The following is a 15,720-nucleotide window of genomic DNA, read 5'->3' on the forward strand; positions in this document are numbered from 1 at the left end:
TTTTCTCATTTTTTACTTGATCTTTATTCTACTTTGGGATATTTTATTGACTTTATTACTTCAGTCCCGTTTTTGTTTTTTTTTTAAGGCAGGTATATTAAAATTTCTATAAGCTCACTCTTGCTTTGTTTTGTGGATATAGAATCATTTCAGATTTTTCCGAAGAATATAATTAGAGGATTTTTTTTCTTTTTAAAGAATTATATTTTGTGGCCTAATTGATGGTTTCTTGAGTCAGTTTTTTTTTGTTTTTCTTTTTGTTTATTCCTTTTACTTGCAGGCTCTTTTAAAAATGTAGACATGTGGGTTCCTGCTTTAAGAAAAGGCAGCAAAGAGGCTTACCTAGAATTGTGTGGGCTAAGCTTTGCTGTGGGCAGGTTTTATTTTAAATAGAGCAGACAAGGAGCTACAGTTGGCCTTAAAATTATAGAGCAATTTCCTGGAGGTGCTTACACTCCCAGTGTCTATCTAATTTGCTGTGTTCCTTTCTTTTTAAAACATTTGGATTTTTTTTTTTTTTTTAAGTAGGCTCCGTACCCAACATGGGTCCTGAACTCATGACCCTGAGATCAAGAGTTTCATTCTGTACTGACTGAGCTAGGCAGGCACCACAAAACATTTAAAGCTTTTAAAAATGCCTGGCTGTATCATTCACAAACCTTGCTTTCTGTCGCACATCCATTATAGTCTTTGCTCCTCATTTCACACAGTTGGATGCCCCTTTGTTCGTTTCATCCAGGGCAAATATCTCCATGTTGTCAACTCCCAAGGGTCTATCTCCAGCCAAGACTTTGCATCTATATTCCTGATCTTATCCAGCTGCTTATTCTACATTTCTTCTTGAATATGTAATAAATTATTTTAAACTTGTCTAAAACCTAACTACTAACAATCTTTTCCTCCAGTCTGTTTTTCCTGCGATTTTCCTCATTGTAGTTAATGGCCCAATACCACTTTTCCAGTTGATCAGGCCAGAAACCTAATGCTGTTCTTTCTTTCAAACTTAGGGCCTTCTTCCTTGCCTCTCACTTTTCCTTCCTCTTTCTCTCTCTTAACTTCCTTCTGCCTTCTACCTTTAGCAAACCTGTCCACTGCTGCCTTCAGAGTATATTAAAATTCCCCTATTTCTCATCCCCTCCGCCTCCACCACCCTAATTTAAGCCAGTCATCCATGACTCGCCTTGATTATTGGAATAGTGTCCTTACTGGTCTGCTTTCAGACTTGCCCTCCTAGAGTCTGTTCCACAAGGTAGCAAGTGAGCCTTTTAAACTGTAAGTGAGATCATGCTACTCCCCTTCTCAGAACCCTCTGGTGGTTCCCTATTACACTACAAGTAAAAGTAGTAAGATTCCACCCTTCTCCCTCAGCCGCCTTCTTCTTGCTATTCCCCAGACATACTTTAGTGTGTTTCTCTTTCAGAGCATTCAAAGAAGAACATGTCTGAGATGCCTTCACCCTTTTCCTAGAATATTTTTTTCCATCTGTCCACATAACTCACTCACAAGTTATCTTTGTGAAGCCCTCCCTAGTTCCCAACTCCATGACCCACTTTTCTAAATCTTTACTTTTCTCCATAGCATTTCTTGTCATCTAAATGTATTTTATGTTTTCATAGTTCAGATATTTTTATCCAGACTAAGGTCATTAATGATAAACTTGTTCTATTTTACATATATTTTGGGTTGGCTTTTTTTTTTTTTTAAGGTGTCATCTCTTACCTCTCCCTACCAGAATATAAGTTCTCTGACCAAGGATTTGTGTGTGTTATTCATTGCTGTGATTGAGTGCCCAGAACAGTGCCTGACGTGTAGTAGGAGTTCATTAAATCCTTTGGCCTTTTTTTTTTTTTTAAGATTATATTTATTTATTTGAGAGAGACAAAACAAGCAGGGAGGAGGGGGAGAATAAGGGAGAAGCAGACTCCCTCCTGAGCAGAGAGCCCATGTGGGGGGTCGATCCCAGGACCCTGAGATCATGACTTGAGCCAAAGGCAGATGCTTAATGGACTGAGACACCCTAAGTGCCCTAAGGAAGAGGCAGGAGCCCCTAAGTCCTTTTGTGTCAACAAATGTATCACTTCTGCCTTGCATCTCACTTGCAGTGTAGGGTCTCATTTTGGCTTTTCTGCTCTGCCTCACAGGCAGTATTTGTTCATTAATTCCCTGTTTTCCAGAGGTTGCCGAAATCTCATCTGCTCTGTTCCCCTTCCTAGTCCATACCTCTAAGTCAGTGATTTCCTTCTTTCTTTTTTTTTTTTTTTAAATGTTCTCTTTTTTAAGATTATTTATTGATTGATTGATAGAGACACACACACACAGAGAGAGAGAGAGGCAGAGACACAGGCAGAGGGAGAAGCAGGCTCCATGCAGAGAGCCTGACGTGGGACTAGATCCTGGGCCTCCAGGATCACGCCCTAGGCTGCAGGGCGGCACTAAACCGCTGCGCCACCGGGGCTGCCCTCCTTATTTCTGATTATATAATTTTTTGTGTGTACTAGTATCTTATGTATTTGATTTACATATATCCATACTATTACTGGTATGTAAGAACATGTAAAAATAGGACTCTCTAAGGAGGATAGAGATATAAAATTTTTTTTAAAAGATTTTATTTATTAAAGTGAGGGAGTAGGGATCCCTGGGTGGCTCAGCGGTTTAGCGCCTGCCTTTGGCCCAGGGCACGATCCTGGAGACCCAGGATCAAATCCCACATCGGGCTCCCGGTACATGGAGCCTGCTTCTCCCTCTGCCTGTGTCTCTGCCTCTCTCTCTCTCTGTGACTATCATAAATAAATAAAAATTAAAAAAAGAAATAAAATTTTTTAAAAAACATTTTATTTATTAAAGTGAGGGAGTAGGGATCTCTGGGTGGCTCAGCGGTTTAGCACCTGCCTTCGGCCCAGGGCATGAACCTGGAGTCCCAGGATCGAGTCCCACATTGGGCTCCCTGCATGGAGCCTGCTTCTCCCTCTGCCTCTCTCTCTCTCTCTCTGTGTCTCTCATGAATAAATACATTTTAAAATAAAATAAAGCGGAGTGAGAGAGAGCACAGGCAGGGAGAGAGTGGCAGAGGGGAGGAAGAAGCAGCATCCTCACTGAACAGGGAGCCCAGTGAGGGGCTCAGTCCTAGGACCCTGGGATCATGACCTGAACTGAAAGCAGACACTTGACCTGCTGAGCCACCCAGCTGCCCCAAGATACAAATATTCCTAATAAGATAAAATTTCTGATTATTTTCTTCCTGTACCTCAGTGGATAATCTTAGAAACCCCTTTGGAGTTCCCTGTTGTATGTGTTAGGATTTTGTCCTTTTTAAGTTCTTTACTTCATTTTTATGGGCTCTCCAGAAGGAGAGAGTATAAATGCATTTGTTCAGAGCGTCCTGTTGGACTGGAAGCACTTTGTGAAGGAATCTTAGTAAAGAGAGACATTTTTATATTCAGACAAAATGAAGCTCTCCCCTTTGTTCTGCCCCATTGCCTTTTACAGAGATAGGCGCACTGCACTTAAAACAGTTTGATGTATATCTGTGGTCTTCTTGGCATTTTTGTCATGTGTATGTACATGTATATCCTTTCTGTGTAAAGTAGAATTAAGTGTATATATGCACACCATCTATGTACATATAAAATGGAAATTGCATCACATAGATTTCTCTGACATGTTTTGTTTTTTTAATATGTCATAGAGTAAAGTATAATGGCATGATTATGTGTATGGACTGAGGGAGTCAGACTGCTTAGGTATTAATCCAGGCTATGCCACTTACTAGATTGCCTTAACCTTTATGTACTCCAGTTTCTTTAAGGGGAGCCTGGGTGGCTCTGGATTAAGTGTCTGCCTTCAGCTCAGGTCGTTGATTTCAGGGTCCTGGGATTGAGCCCTGTGTGGGCTCTCTGCTCGGTGGGATATCTACTTCTTTCTCTCATTTTCCTTTTGTGCACTCTCTCAAGTAAATAAATAAAATCTTTAAAAAAAATATGTGTCTTCTACTGACAGATATTTACATTGGAATCTATGGCAGAATCTTATTTTGCGTTCTAAAGTTGGGTTGGGTACAGTGGATGGTAACAGGAAGCCTCAAATGAGTATGTATGTGTGTATTCGTTTATATTTTTTCAAATGAGTTTTTTTTTTTTTTTTTAAGATTTTATTTATTCATTCACAAGAGGCACAGAGAGACAGAGAGGCAGAGACACAGGCAGAGGGAGAAGCAGGCTCCATACAGGGAGCCTGGTGCGGGACTCATCCCGGGACTCCAGGATCATGCCCTGGGCCAAACAAAGGAAGGCACTAAACTGCTGAGCCACCCAGGCTGCCCTCAAATGAGTTTTTTTTTTTTTTTTTTTTTAAAGATTTATTTATTTTTTTTTTTTTAATTTTATTTTTATTTATTTATGATAGGCACACAGTGAGAGAGAGAGAGAGAGAGAGAGGCAGAGACACAGGCAGAGGGAGAAGCAGGCTCCATGCACCGGGAGCCCGATGTGGGATTCGATCCCGGGTCTCCAGGATCGCGCCCTGGGCCAAAGGCGGGCGCCAAACCGCTGCGCCACCCAGGGATCCCATGAGTTTTTAAAGGCACTTTGTTATTCATCCCCTTAGATCGATCCCTTTTCCTGCTGTTCTCCTTGAAGTGATGTTTGCTGCCCTCTAGTGAACCACCTGGTTTTTCAGGTGGCGTTTGGGTGAGGATGTGCTGTTCTTCCTCATGATTTATGCTGTAAATATCATGTGTTAGCTAGGGCTCTTGATTCTATATGAATCCAAAGCCTTGTAAATTCTAAAAATTATTTTCTGTCTAAAGATTTTAAAGAATTAGATTAAATTTGCAGATGTAGTGAATAAAGATTCTTCTATAAATTTCAGCAGTTTTTCTTTTTCTTTTGTTATTGTAAACATCTATTTAACTGGGAAACCAAAGGCTATAATTATAAGAACTCTTTTGTAGGGAGTGTGGGGGATCATGTCCACCATCTTATGTCCTTGTATTTCGCATGGCTTATTTGTTGTTTGGCTAGTAAATCAAAGTAAAAATGATTTTTCTTAAACTAAAGCCATGGAAATACATTTCCATTAATGCATTGGAAGACTGTAATATTGTTAAGATGGTGATCCTCTCCAAGTTGATTTATATATTCAAGTCAGTCTATGTTAAATCTTGCTGGCTTTTTTTCAGAGATTGGCAAGCTGATCATAAAAATCAAATGGAAATGGAAAGGACTTAGAATAGCCAAAACTAGTGAAAAATAAGAAAGAGGATTTATATTTTCCATTTGCAAAATTTACTACAGAGCTATAGTAATTGGCAGTTGCATCAGGATATGCAGACAGATCCATAAAAACAAACTGAGCATCTGGAAATAAACTAATATATTTATGATAAGTTGATTTTCGATAAGGATGCCAGAACAGCTTAGTGTGGAGGATAAATAGTCTTTTCAATAAATGGTGCAGGACAACTGGATATCCACATGCAAAGAATGAAGTTGGATCCTTACCTTACGTACATTAAGTCAAAAATAGACCAAAGACCTACATGAAAAGTGAATTTAATAAAAACTCTTAGGGAAAAAAATAGGTGTATAAATCTAAATGAGCTTGGATTAGGCAATGGCTTCTCAGATGTGACACCAAAAGCACAAGCAACTAAAGCAACTAAAGAACAAAGGAGATAACTTGGACATTATATCTAAATTAAAAATTTGGTATTTCAAAGGATGCTCTGAAAAGTAAAAGATAACCCATACACTGGAAGAAAATCACTTATTTACTAATAGTCTATTATTAAACCAAGCCCAAGCCCTCATTTCTCTTACTTGTAAATTCCTACCATACCATATCTGTGCACCTGAACTGCATTATTTCCATATATATTTTATTTTAAAGATTTTATGTGTTCATGAAAGACACAGAGAGGCAGAGACATAGGCAGAGGGAGAAGCAGGTGGGGCCGGGAGCCTGATATGTGGGACTCGATCCCAGGACCTGGGGATCATCCCCTGATCCAAAGGCAGATGCTCAGCCACTGAGTGCCCCCGGTGCCTCTTCTGTATGTATTTTTTTTTTTTTAAGATTTTATTTATTCATGAGAGACACAGAGATTCAGAGACACAGGCAGAGGGAGAAGCTGGAACCATGCAAGAAGCCCGATGCGGGAATGGATCGCATGGACCCCGGGTTCATGTCCTGAGCCAAAGGCAGACGCTCAATCGCTGAGCCACCCAGTTGTCCCCTTCTGTATGTATTTTAAAAGAGATTTGTCTGTGGTTGTGGGTCCATTTATCCTCCCTTCCCACCCCGTACAAAGGAAGTGCCAAATACTGCCCTATACTATTTTCAGCGGTAAATGAAGGGATGGAAATCCATCAAATTCACATCATAACCAGGTATAAAGTACTTAATGTCATCAGATTAAAGTACTTAATGTCATTATATTAATTTTTACTTCAGATCTTCAGTGCTCCTTGTCATATGAGGTAAATAATAGAAAATTCTTTGTGTGTCACATGTCTGATTTTAACCAATCAGGAGCCAGAAGTACTTTGTGTGCAATAATAGGGTTTATTGTTTGGAGATGACTTTAAGTAGGACTTACAGGATATAGGGGCTTCATTTTAATTAGGGCTTCTTAGTTGCAGCAAAGAGAATATTGGTCTGGTTTGTTTAGCATTTTCAAATTTGAGTTCTGACTCCAGAAATGTACAATCCTATGTTTTTAGTTGTAGATTTTAAAATGTTATTTACTCTTAATACTTTTTAAAGTAACAGCCTTAATTACTTTTTATTTTTGATGAAACAGTTTAATGGGCTGTGAAGGAAAAATTACCAAATATTAAGAGGGAGAGAGAATTTTATGAAAATGTCTTCAAGGTTTCCATCACCATCTTTACCGATTTTCTTCTCACCTGCACCAATTGACTTAGGTTCTGTAACAAGTTCTTCTTGTTCACTGAATGAGCTAGACAATATTTCCCATCTTTTAAGGAAAATATCAACTGATATCAATGAAATTAAGGGAATGAAAGCAGCAATTTTGACAGTGGAAGCAAATCTTTTTGATTTAAATGTTAGAGTGTCACAGAATGAAGCAAAAATTTCATCTCTGGAGGATAAAATGAATGAATGTTCAACATCATCTGAATGCAATAAACAATTTGAAGATCTTCAAGAGGAAGTAGATTTTGAATCACAGTCAAGGACTCCTGATGTAAAAATGATCAGCTTCCTTAGAAACATTGAGAAAGGTAAAATTTTTAGTATGTGCTTCTAGGTAACTCACCCTTGGATCTGGGTCTTTTTTTTGTAACTTGACTAGTTCTCATATGGAGGCAGCAAGTCACAAAACTTGACTTTGTCATGGACCTTTAACAGCAAAATTGGAGTATACATGATTAACTTAGAAGCTTAGAGATTACCAGAATTCTCTTTAGTGGGTCTCTGTAAAATGATGTTTTGAAGGGAGAGGTGACCATAGAGAAAACTTGAAATGGTAGTGAATGGTCCTCTTTCATGTATCTGTCTCATGAGGTTATTTTAAAATGTGTAATTCTTTCATTATTCATTGTGTTAAAGAGAACTGTTGTAGTATTAGAATTAGAAGAGCTACTTTTGTTAATCCTAATATGTATCAGTTTCCCAAACTGTTTTACAGGAGTGTAACTTGACTAAATGAGCTTTGTGTTTCAGGTCAGCTCATCAGGATTTACTGTGTTTTTACCATGATGGTTTTGGGAAGAATGAACTTTTTTTGACATACAATTTGCGAGTAATATAACATATTTTAAAAGAAAATAGCTGATAGAATTTTGAATTGAGTATAGTGTTTAAAATTAAAAAACTTTGGGCACCTTAAGTTAGCTCAGTCGGTGAAGCATGTGACTAGACCTTAGGGTTGTAGGTTTGAGCCCCACATTGGGTGTAGAGATTACTTAAAAATAAAAATCTTATTGATTAATTAATTTAAAAAATCCTTTAATGAAACATGGCAGTTGCTTGCCAACTAATGTACTGAGTGAGCAAAGGCTTTCCTTAAAAAACTACAAGTAGTAAATATACTAAAAATTCATATTTAGGAATCTTACTAATATTTCCATATTTGGAACCCTATCAGTCACATCCTTTGTACACTATACTGTACCTCTTAAAGATTTATTTATTTTAGAGAACACGAGAGGGACCTATGCCAAACCCAAGAGTTAGTTTTGAATCATGACCCTGAGATCACGATCTAAGCCAAAACCAAGAGTTGGACAGTTAGCTGACTGTGCCACCCAGTCGCCCCTACTTTTTAAAGTTTATTTTTAATTGAAGTGTAGGTGACAGTACAAAATTATGTTAGTTTTAGGTGTGCGTAGTGATTCAACATTTTATAGACATTATGAAATTCTCACCAGGATTAAGTGTAGTTAGCATCTGTCACCATATGAAGTTATAAAAATATTATCGACTGTATTCCTCGTGTACTTTATATCTCTGAATAACTACAGGTTTGTACCTCTTAATCCTCTTTACCTATTTGCTCCTTTCCTGCTGTAACTACTAGTTCTGCATATTTATGAGTCTGTTTCTGTCTTTTTGTATTTGTTCATTTGAATTGTGTTTTAGATTCAACACGAGTAGAAATAACATGGTATTTGTTTTCTCTTCTTTCATGTAGCAGAGTACCCTGTCTCTGGGTCTGTGTTGCAAATGGCAAGTTTTCATTTTCTTTTTTAATGTCTGAGTAATATTTCTGTGTGTTTATGTATATGGGTGTGTGTATCATATCTTTATCCATTAATCTGTCAGTGCACCCTGAGGTTACTTCCATATCTTGGTTATTATAAATAATACCATAGTAAACATAGGATGTATATATATTCAAATTAGTGTTTACATTTTCTTGGAGCAAATACCGGGGAGTAGAATTACTGGATCCTAAGGTATTTCTCTTTTTAACTTTTTTGAAGAACCTCCTTGGTGTTTTCCACAGTGGCTGTACCAACTTCCATTCCCACCAACATTGCATGAACCTTCGCTTTTCTCCACATCCTTGCCAAGACTTGTTATTTTTTGTCTTTTGGATACTGACCATTCTGACACATGTGAAGTGGTATCTCATTTTGGTTTTAATTTGCATTTTTAAAAAGATTTTGAGAGCGAAATCATGAGTGGGAGGAGGCCCAGAGGGAGAGGGAGAATCAGACTCCCAGCTGAGTGGGGAGCCTTACCGAGAGCTTGATCCCAGGACCCCAAGTTAATGACTTGAATCGAAGACAGGCACGTAACTGAGCCATCCAGAGCCCTTAATTTGCATTTTTGATGAATATAGATGTTGAATGTTTTTTCATGTGTTAGCTATGTCAATGTCTTCTTTAAAAAAATGTCAGTGGGGCACCTGGGTGACCCATTCTGACTCTTGATTTGGCTCAGGTCATGATCTCAGGGGCCCTGGGGTCGAGCCCTGAATCAGGTTCTATGCTCTCAGCATGAAGTCTGCTTAAGATTTTCCCCCCTCCCCACCCCCCCCCTTCTCCAGTGTTCCTTCCCCCTGCTTGTACTCTCTCTCTCTAAAATAAATCTTAAAAAATGTCTATTCAAGTCCTCTGCCCACCCCCCCTCCTTCTTAAAGATTTTATTTGAGAGAGAGCCTGCTTGTGCTGGCATGAGGGGAGGGGGGAGGAACAGAGGGAGAAGGAGAGGCAGACTCCCCGCTGAGCACAGAGCCTGAAGATCTTAACCTGAATCAAAGTCAGACACTTAACCACCCGAGCCACCCAAGTGCCCCGTCTGCCCATATTTTAATCAGATTGGGGGGTGGGATGTTGGTGTTTTATGAGTTCTTTATGTATTTTAGATATTAATCCCTTATTGGATATATCATTTGGAAATATCTCCCCTCCATTCAGTAAGTTGCCTTTTTGTTTTATTTCCTTCACTGTGTAAAAGTATTTTTAGTTTAGTGTAGACCCAATTGTTTTCCTTTTGTTGCCCTTGCCTAAGTAGATAAATCCAAAGAAATATTGCCGAGAATGATAGCCAAGAAATATATGTATATTTTTAAGGATTTTATCCATTCATTTGACAGCACAAGCAGGGGGAGGGGAGTGTCAGGGAGCAGGAGAATCAGACAAGTCTGATGTGGGACTTGATCCCAGGACCCTGGGATCATGACTTGAGCCAGTGACAGACGCTTAACCAACTAAGCCACCCAGGCGCCTGAACTGCCTGTATAGTTGTTGAGTTTTATGATTTCAGGTCAACATTTTATATTACATTAATTCCTTTTGAGTTTATTTTTGCATAGGGTTTAAGAAAGTGGTCCAAATTCATTTTATGTCTTTATGTAGCTGTCCATATTCTCAACACCATTTATTTTTTATTTTTTTATTTAAAAATTTTTTTTAAAAAGATTTTATTTATTCATGAGAGACACAGAGGCAGAGACACAGGCAGAGGGAGAAGCAGGCTCCATGCAGTGAGCCCGACGTGGGACTCGATCCCAGGTCTCCAGGATCACGCCCTGGGCTGAAGGTGGCACTAAACCTTTGGGCCTCCTGGGCTGTAATAGGCACAGTTTAACAAGAGTATTTTTTTCCAGTCCATGAGCATTTATATGTTTATGTTTATTTGTCTCCTTTTCAGTTTCTTGTATCTGACAGTTTTTTTTTTCAGAGAACAGATCATTCACCTCTTTAGTTACATGTATACCTAGATATTTTATTCTTTTTGATGTAATTGTTAATGGAATAGTTTTCTTAAATTTCTCTTTCTGCTTTATTATTAGTGTAGAGAAACACAACAGATCTCTGTATCTTAATTTTGTGTTCTGCAGCTTCACTGAATTCCTTTTTTTTCTTTTTTTGAATTGGTTTCTTCGAATAGTATTTTGGTGGGGTCTTTAGGGTCTTGCATATATGTTATCTATTTCTTTCTTTACAATTTGGGTGTCTTTTATTTCTTGTCTGATCACTATGGCTAGGACTTCCAGTACTGTATTAAATAAAGGTGGTGAGTGTGAATATCCTTGTCTCGTTCTGATCTTAGAGGAAAAGCTTGCAGCCTATCACCATTGAGTATAATATTAGTTGTAGGTTTGTTATATATGGCTTTTTATTGTGTTGTGGTATGTCCTCTCTAAACCCAGTTTGTTGGGCAGCCTGGGTGGCTTAGCGGTTTAGTGCTGCCTTCAGCCAAGGGTGTGATCCTGGGGACCCAGGATCGAGTTCCTCGTCAGGCTCCCTATATGGAGCCTGCTTCTCCCTCTGCCTGTGTCTCTGACTCTCTCTTTGTGTCTTTCATGAATAAATAAATAAAATAAAATCTTAAAAAAAAAACCAACCCAGTTTGTCAAGAGTTTTCATCATAAATGGATGTTGGATTTTGTCAAATGGTTTTTCTACGTATATTGAGATAATCATGATTCTTAGCCTTTACTTTTTTAATTTAGTGTGCCAGGTTGATAGATTTGCAGATATGGAACCATCATTGAATTCCTGAAACATGGCACTTAATCATGGTGAATAATTATTTTAATGCATTGTTAATAACACTTATTTTATTATTTATTTATTTATTTTTAAAAGATTAATTATTTCTTCATGAGAGACACGGGCAGAGGGAGAAGCAGGCTGCTCACAGGGACTTGATCCCGGGTCTCCAAGGTCACACCCTGGGCCGAAGGCGGCGCTAAACTGCTGAGCCACCAGGGTGCCCAATAACATTTGTTTTAATCTGCAAGTGGGTACCTAATATCCCCTAAGCACTGTTATGGTGGGGGAGGAGGCTTGGAGAAGTGTGGCATCCTCCCAGCCTTCAAAGAGTTTATCATCAAATTGAAGAGAGAGAAAATCAGTTCTGTGTCACTGCTTTGTCTTATGCCACAGTGTAACTGAGGAAATTATGAACATGTTTAAGAAATCATAAATACTCTCGCTGAATATCTTTTCTTAAATTCAGATGATTGTTTTCATGCTGTTGTAGGATCTGGACTCCAGATTTCTGAGTATCATGACTTGTTCGTTCATTGTTTTCTTTGTATCAGTCTAAGCTCATAGTTTGTCTTTTGGGGAACCCTATGATCAGATAACTATGCTGTGTTTTGCAATTTTAGGAGTAGGGGTTGAATTGTAATGGTGAGAGGCCAAGTCAAGTGATGGAGAGGTTTCTCGTCTGGATCTTGTGCTTGGCCATTGCCTGTCAATCCCAGCTCAAGCTCTGGGTCCATACAACACCTCCTGGTTTTTGCAGCCTTTTACCTTTATTCCGTCTGAGAAAACTGGCTTCCAGACAAAGGAGAACTAGGAATGTCCTGTAATGCCATTTTTGGTTTAACCCAGAGTACAGGTTTTTGTCTTACAGATCTTTGATCTATAAGTATTATTAAATTGCATTCTTGAAGCTAATACATTATTTTTAAGATTTTGACTGAACCTCGGAAGATTATTTCAGGCTTCATTTCTGGGAAACTTACATACTGGTATTGTTGGCTTTTTAAGCTTAATAAAGTTTTAAAATTTGTATTGTAGGAACTCAACAGAGGCAGTTATTATCCCGACTGCAAATTGACCCAGTAATGGCAGAAACTCTCCAGATCAGTCAAGGTTGGTAATAATCTTAAATTTTCATTGTAATCTAGCATTTTCAGTTGCTATTTCCATTTCTTACACCTCATTTAATGTATCTTGTATATCTTAGATCCTGCCCTAAGATGCTATACTTAGATTGTGAAACTGTTTTAGGGCCAGGAGACAAGATCTGCATTTTTTTCATGTTTTATGGTGTTTGTATTTTTTGTCTCATTCAAAACTTTCTTGCTTTGGTGCCGTTTTACCTGAGTCCCTGAAATCTGTTGGCGTCACTCCCCTGCTCTAGGGACAGCTTGAATCCCTAGCCTGCCCTCCTTTCTACCTACTTTTCCAATGTCCTGAGCTGCCTTCCTGTCCTGTAGCCTGTTCAGCCTTATCCTCCCTTTCACTTCACTTTAGAATCTCCTCACCAGGACCACATCTTGTGGCTCCAAGAACTTGTTATTCTTAGAGCCACCATAGTTTAATTATTTGCCTGTCTCCCCTACCCTCAACACGGACCCCCTGCCACGGGCTGCTTCAGGGACAAGTGCCTTATTTGTCTCTGTCCTCTCAGCGCCTGGCCCCTGGCAGATGCATGTGTAGTCCCCAGTAAATGCTGCCTTAATGAAGGGAGCCATGGGATACCTGCAATCTTAAATTCAGAAGCTTTCTTTTTTCCTGTTCCCTTCTGTTTCCCCTAAACCTGCCCATTGTGGAAGCTCTGGTGCTTTGACCCCTCCCTGTGGCTCTTCTTCCCCTTTGGTCAGGCCTCCACAGTCAGTAGGTATATTCCCTTAATTTCCCTAGTTCTGTCTCAGAAGGAGGAACTTGTCCTCTCTCAGGGTTACCTTCCACCCAGATGCCAGCTCCTCCCCCATTGATGAATACTAGAGCGTCATCCCCACACCTGTAGTTTTAGTCTCTGCCTCTCTCCTGGCTTCTCCTTTCTGCCTATCAAAGTGTTTAGATACTCTCCATCCTCGATTTTGCCCTGTCATCTCAGCGTTCCATCCTGCTTTGCACATAAGGGTATTTTCTTTCAAAATGTCTGACAGCTAAGCTCTGTGTATGTTGTATCTACTTCATTGGCACTTGGACATTCTTTTTGTTTCCATTAATTTTTCTTTTTCTCCATGGTGCGCATACAGTTTGAAGCATCTAGTTCTACGAGGCATATGAGTGACTACATTCTTTGTTTATTACTTCCTGTCCTGGTTTTTATTTCTGAGAGCCCTCTTGTTTCTGCATATTCTTTTGCTTATTTTTCACACACTGACTTTATTTCATGTATGCAATACTCTCTGTTATTTCTTTCTTTGAGGATATGAAAGATAATCTCGGATTATTCCCGTGTGCACCCTCCTCCCCACCCCGTCTTATTTTCTCCAAGTTGTTTGTTTCAGTTGTCTTTCATGACAGGTTTGCCTCAGATGTCTGGGGATCATTAGTTGTCTTATATTTATAAGTGGGACACTCAAAAAGCTGATTGGCATTCTGGGTTCATTAGGTTGGAGGGCTTTTGACTTCACATTTGAATACAGATTCTGGGAGGGTCATTTGTCTTTCTTAGGGGTACCCTGAGGTCACCGTCCTTAGGCTTTTCCTCTTGGACTGGTTAGCTTTTCCAAAGAAAGATCTTTCAAGGTAGTGAATTGGCTAAGTAAGTAATTAGGGGCTGAGTGAGGCACCTCAACTTTAATTACAATGTGATGTTTGCTTAACACCTCCTCCCTGATTTTTGGAATGGTACTTTCAATGTGGCTGGCGTCCCTTGGTCAAGAGACCCTCTGTTTTGACTTTTTTGAGACTCATAAGCTCTACTCTTCTCCAAGGGAGAAAATGATTAGAGGTTATCAGGGAATCTAAGTGCTTTTTAAAATTTTAATATTAAGTATACATTTAGCTTATCTTGTAGCACTATTCTGCCAAAGACCATGATGCTTCATTTGTAAGCCTCTCCAACATTGACCAACGGGAAAGCAAGGCTCCAATTATTCCAAAAAAACTTGAATATAGAGGTAGGGGAACAGGTATGGTAGGGATCAGAAATGAAGAAAACAGATTTGTAGTTTAGGAAGACAAAACTACTTCTGAAATGGACGTTTGAACATGCCTGCATTGGCCTTGTGACACCTCTGCCTCTTCCCAAGGTCCCTTGTGCTGCGAGTTTCTCGGCCTTTAGAGAATCTTGAGCTCCACATTGAATTGCTTCATTATTGGCTTAAGACTCAGCTTTTGAAGGTTTTATTTTTTCATTTTCAAAATGTAGTCTCCTTTTACAGTTATTTTTGAGTTTATTTTTGAGTTAATACAATTTTTACAGTTTATTTTTGAGTTAATACATTAACCCTTTATTGACATTTTAGTGGGGTTTTAAGAGGAAACTAAATGCATGGGTTCAGCCTGCTGTCTGTACCCAGGTGTCACTAACTCTTGCATCTTTCTGCTTCAGGTGATAACGTGAGCCTTGCAGAGTTGACTAGTGGCTCATGTGGAATGAAAAGCTGTCTTTTCAGTGCCTGCTTTTCTAAACTCTGTAGTGTGGGACATGTCATTACAATGTTTTCTTAAGTCTTTGTTTAGCTTCCAGAACTTCACTATCTCTGTTCTTCTCCTAATTCCATGTTCTCCTTTATCTCTTCCTCTCTTCCCATCCTACTTAAAATGTTAACTTTATCCCATATCCTACCCTTAGCATTATTTTCATTTCTTTTATATTCTCCTGAGATGCAAACTGATAGAACTTCTTTGCCTTAGAGGGCAGGGTGGTGAGAAGGAAGGCAGCAGCCTTGGACTAAATTCTGGACTCTCCCTTTGCTGGCTGGGAGCCCTCTGGGAGCTACTGAAGAGCAGTGAGTGGCATGTGGGTCTCCTGTAACGTAGAAGGGAAGTGTGCTTCCCAGCTCCCTGTGAGGGATGGCGGCACTGAACATGTGTACCTTGGTTCAGCACTTCTTTCACCTTGTTTGAATGCTGTTTCTCTTGTTACTCTCTCCTCTTAGTTCAACTTCTGAACATCTGAGAGCCCCACAAAGACTTCACACTAAATAAATCTAAAATTAAAATTTATCCTTGCTGCCTTTTAAATCCTCTCCATCTCCTGTCCTGTTTGCTGGATCCTGTTTCTCTTTTTCTGCTGTCCTCCATTTGCATCTCTCTTTACCCTCTC

At 39.2% G+C, this 15,720-nt stretch overlaps 1 protein-coding gene across 4 annotated transcripts in view; it reads left to right on the top strand.

Annotated features, from left to right (window-relative positions):
• The window catches only part of ZC3H14 (zinc finger CCCH-type containing 14), a 54,649-nt gene that overhangs the window by 27,709 nt on the left and 11,220 nt on the right, over window positions 1–15,720 (top strand). For 3 of the 4 annotated variants that reach the window (XM_038545515.1, XM_038545516.1, XM_038545517.1), the window contains exon 10: window positions 12,510–12,584. In XM_038545515.1, coding sequence (XP_038401443.1) covers window positions 12,510–12,584 — 75 coding nt within the window. Of the gene's footprint in view, window positions 1–6,609; window positions 7,248–12,509; window positions 12,585–15,720 lie in introns of those variants that run through there. The other variant, XM_038545518.1, reaches the window with a different exon arrangement.

The sequence above is a fragment of the Canis lupus genome, chromosome 8, assembly GCF_011100685.1.
Source record: "Canis lupus familiaris isolate Mischka breed German Shepherd chromosome 8, alternate assembly UU_Cfam_GSD_1.0, whole genome shotgun sequence".
Taxonomy (NCBI): domain Eukaryota; kingdom Metazoa; phylum Chordata; class Mammalia; order Carnivora; family Canidae; genus Canis; species Canis lupus.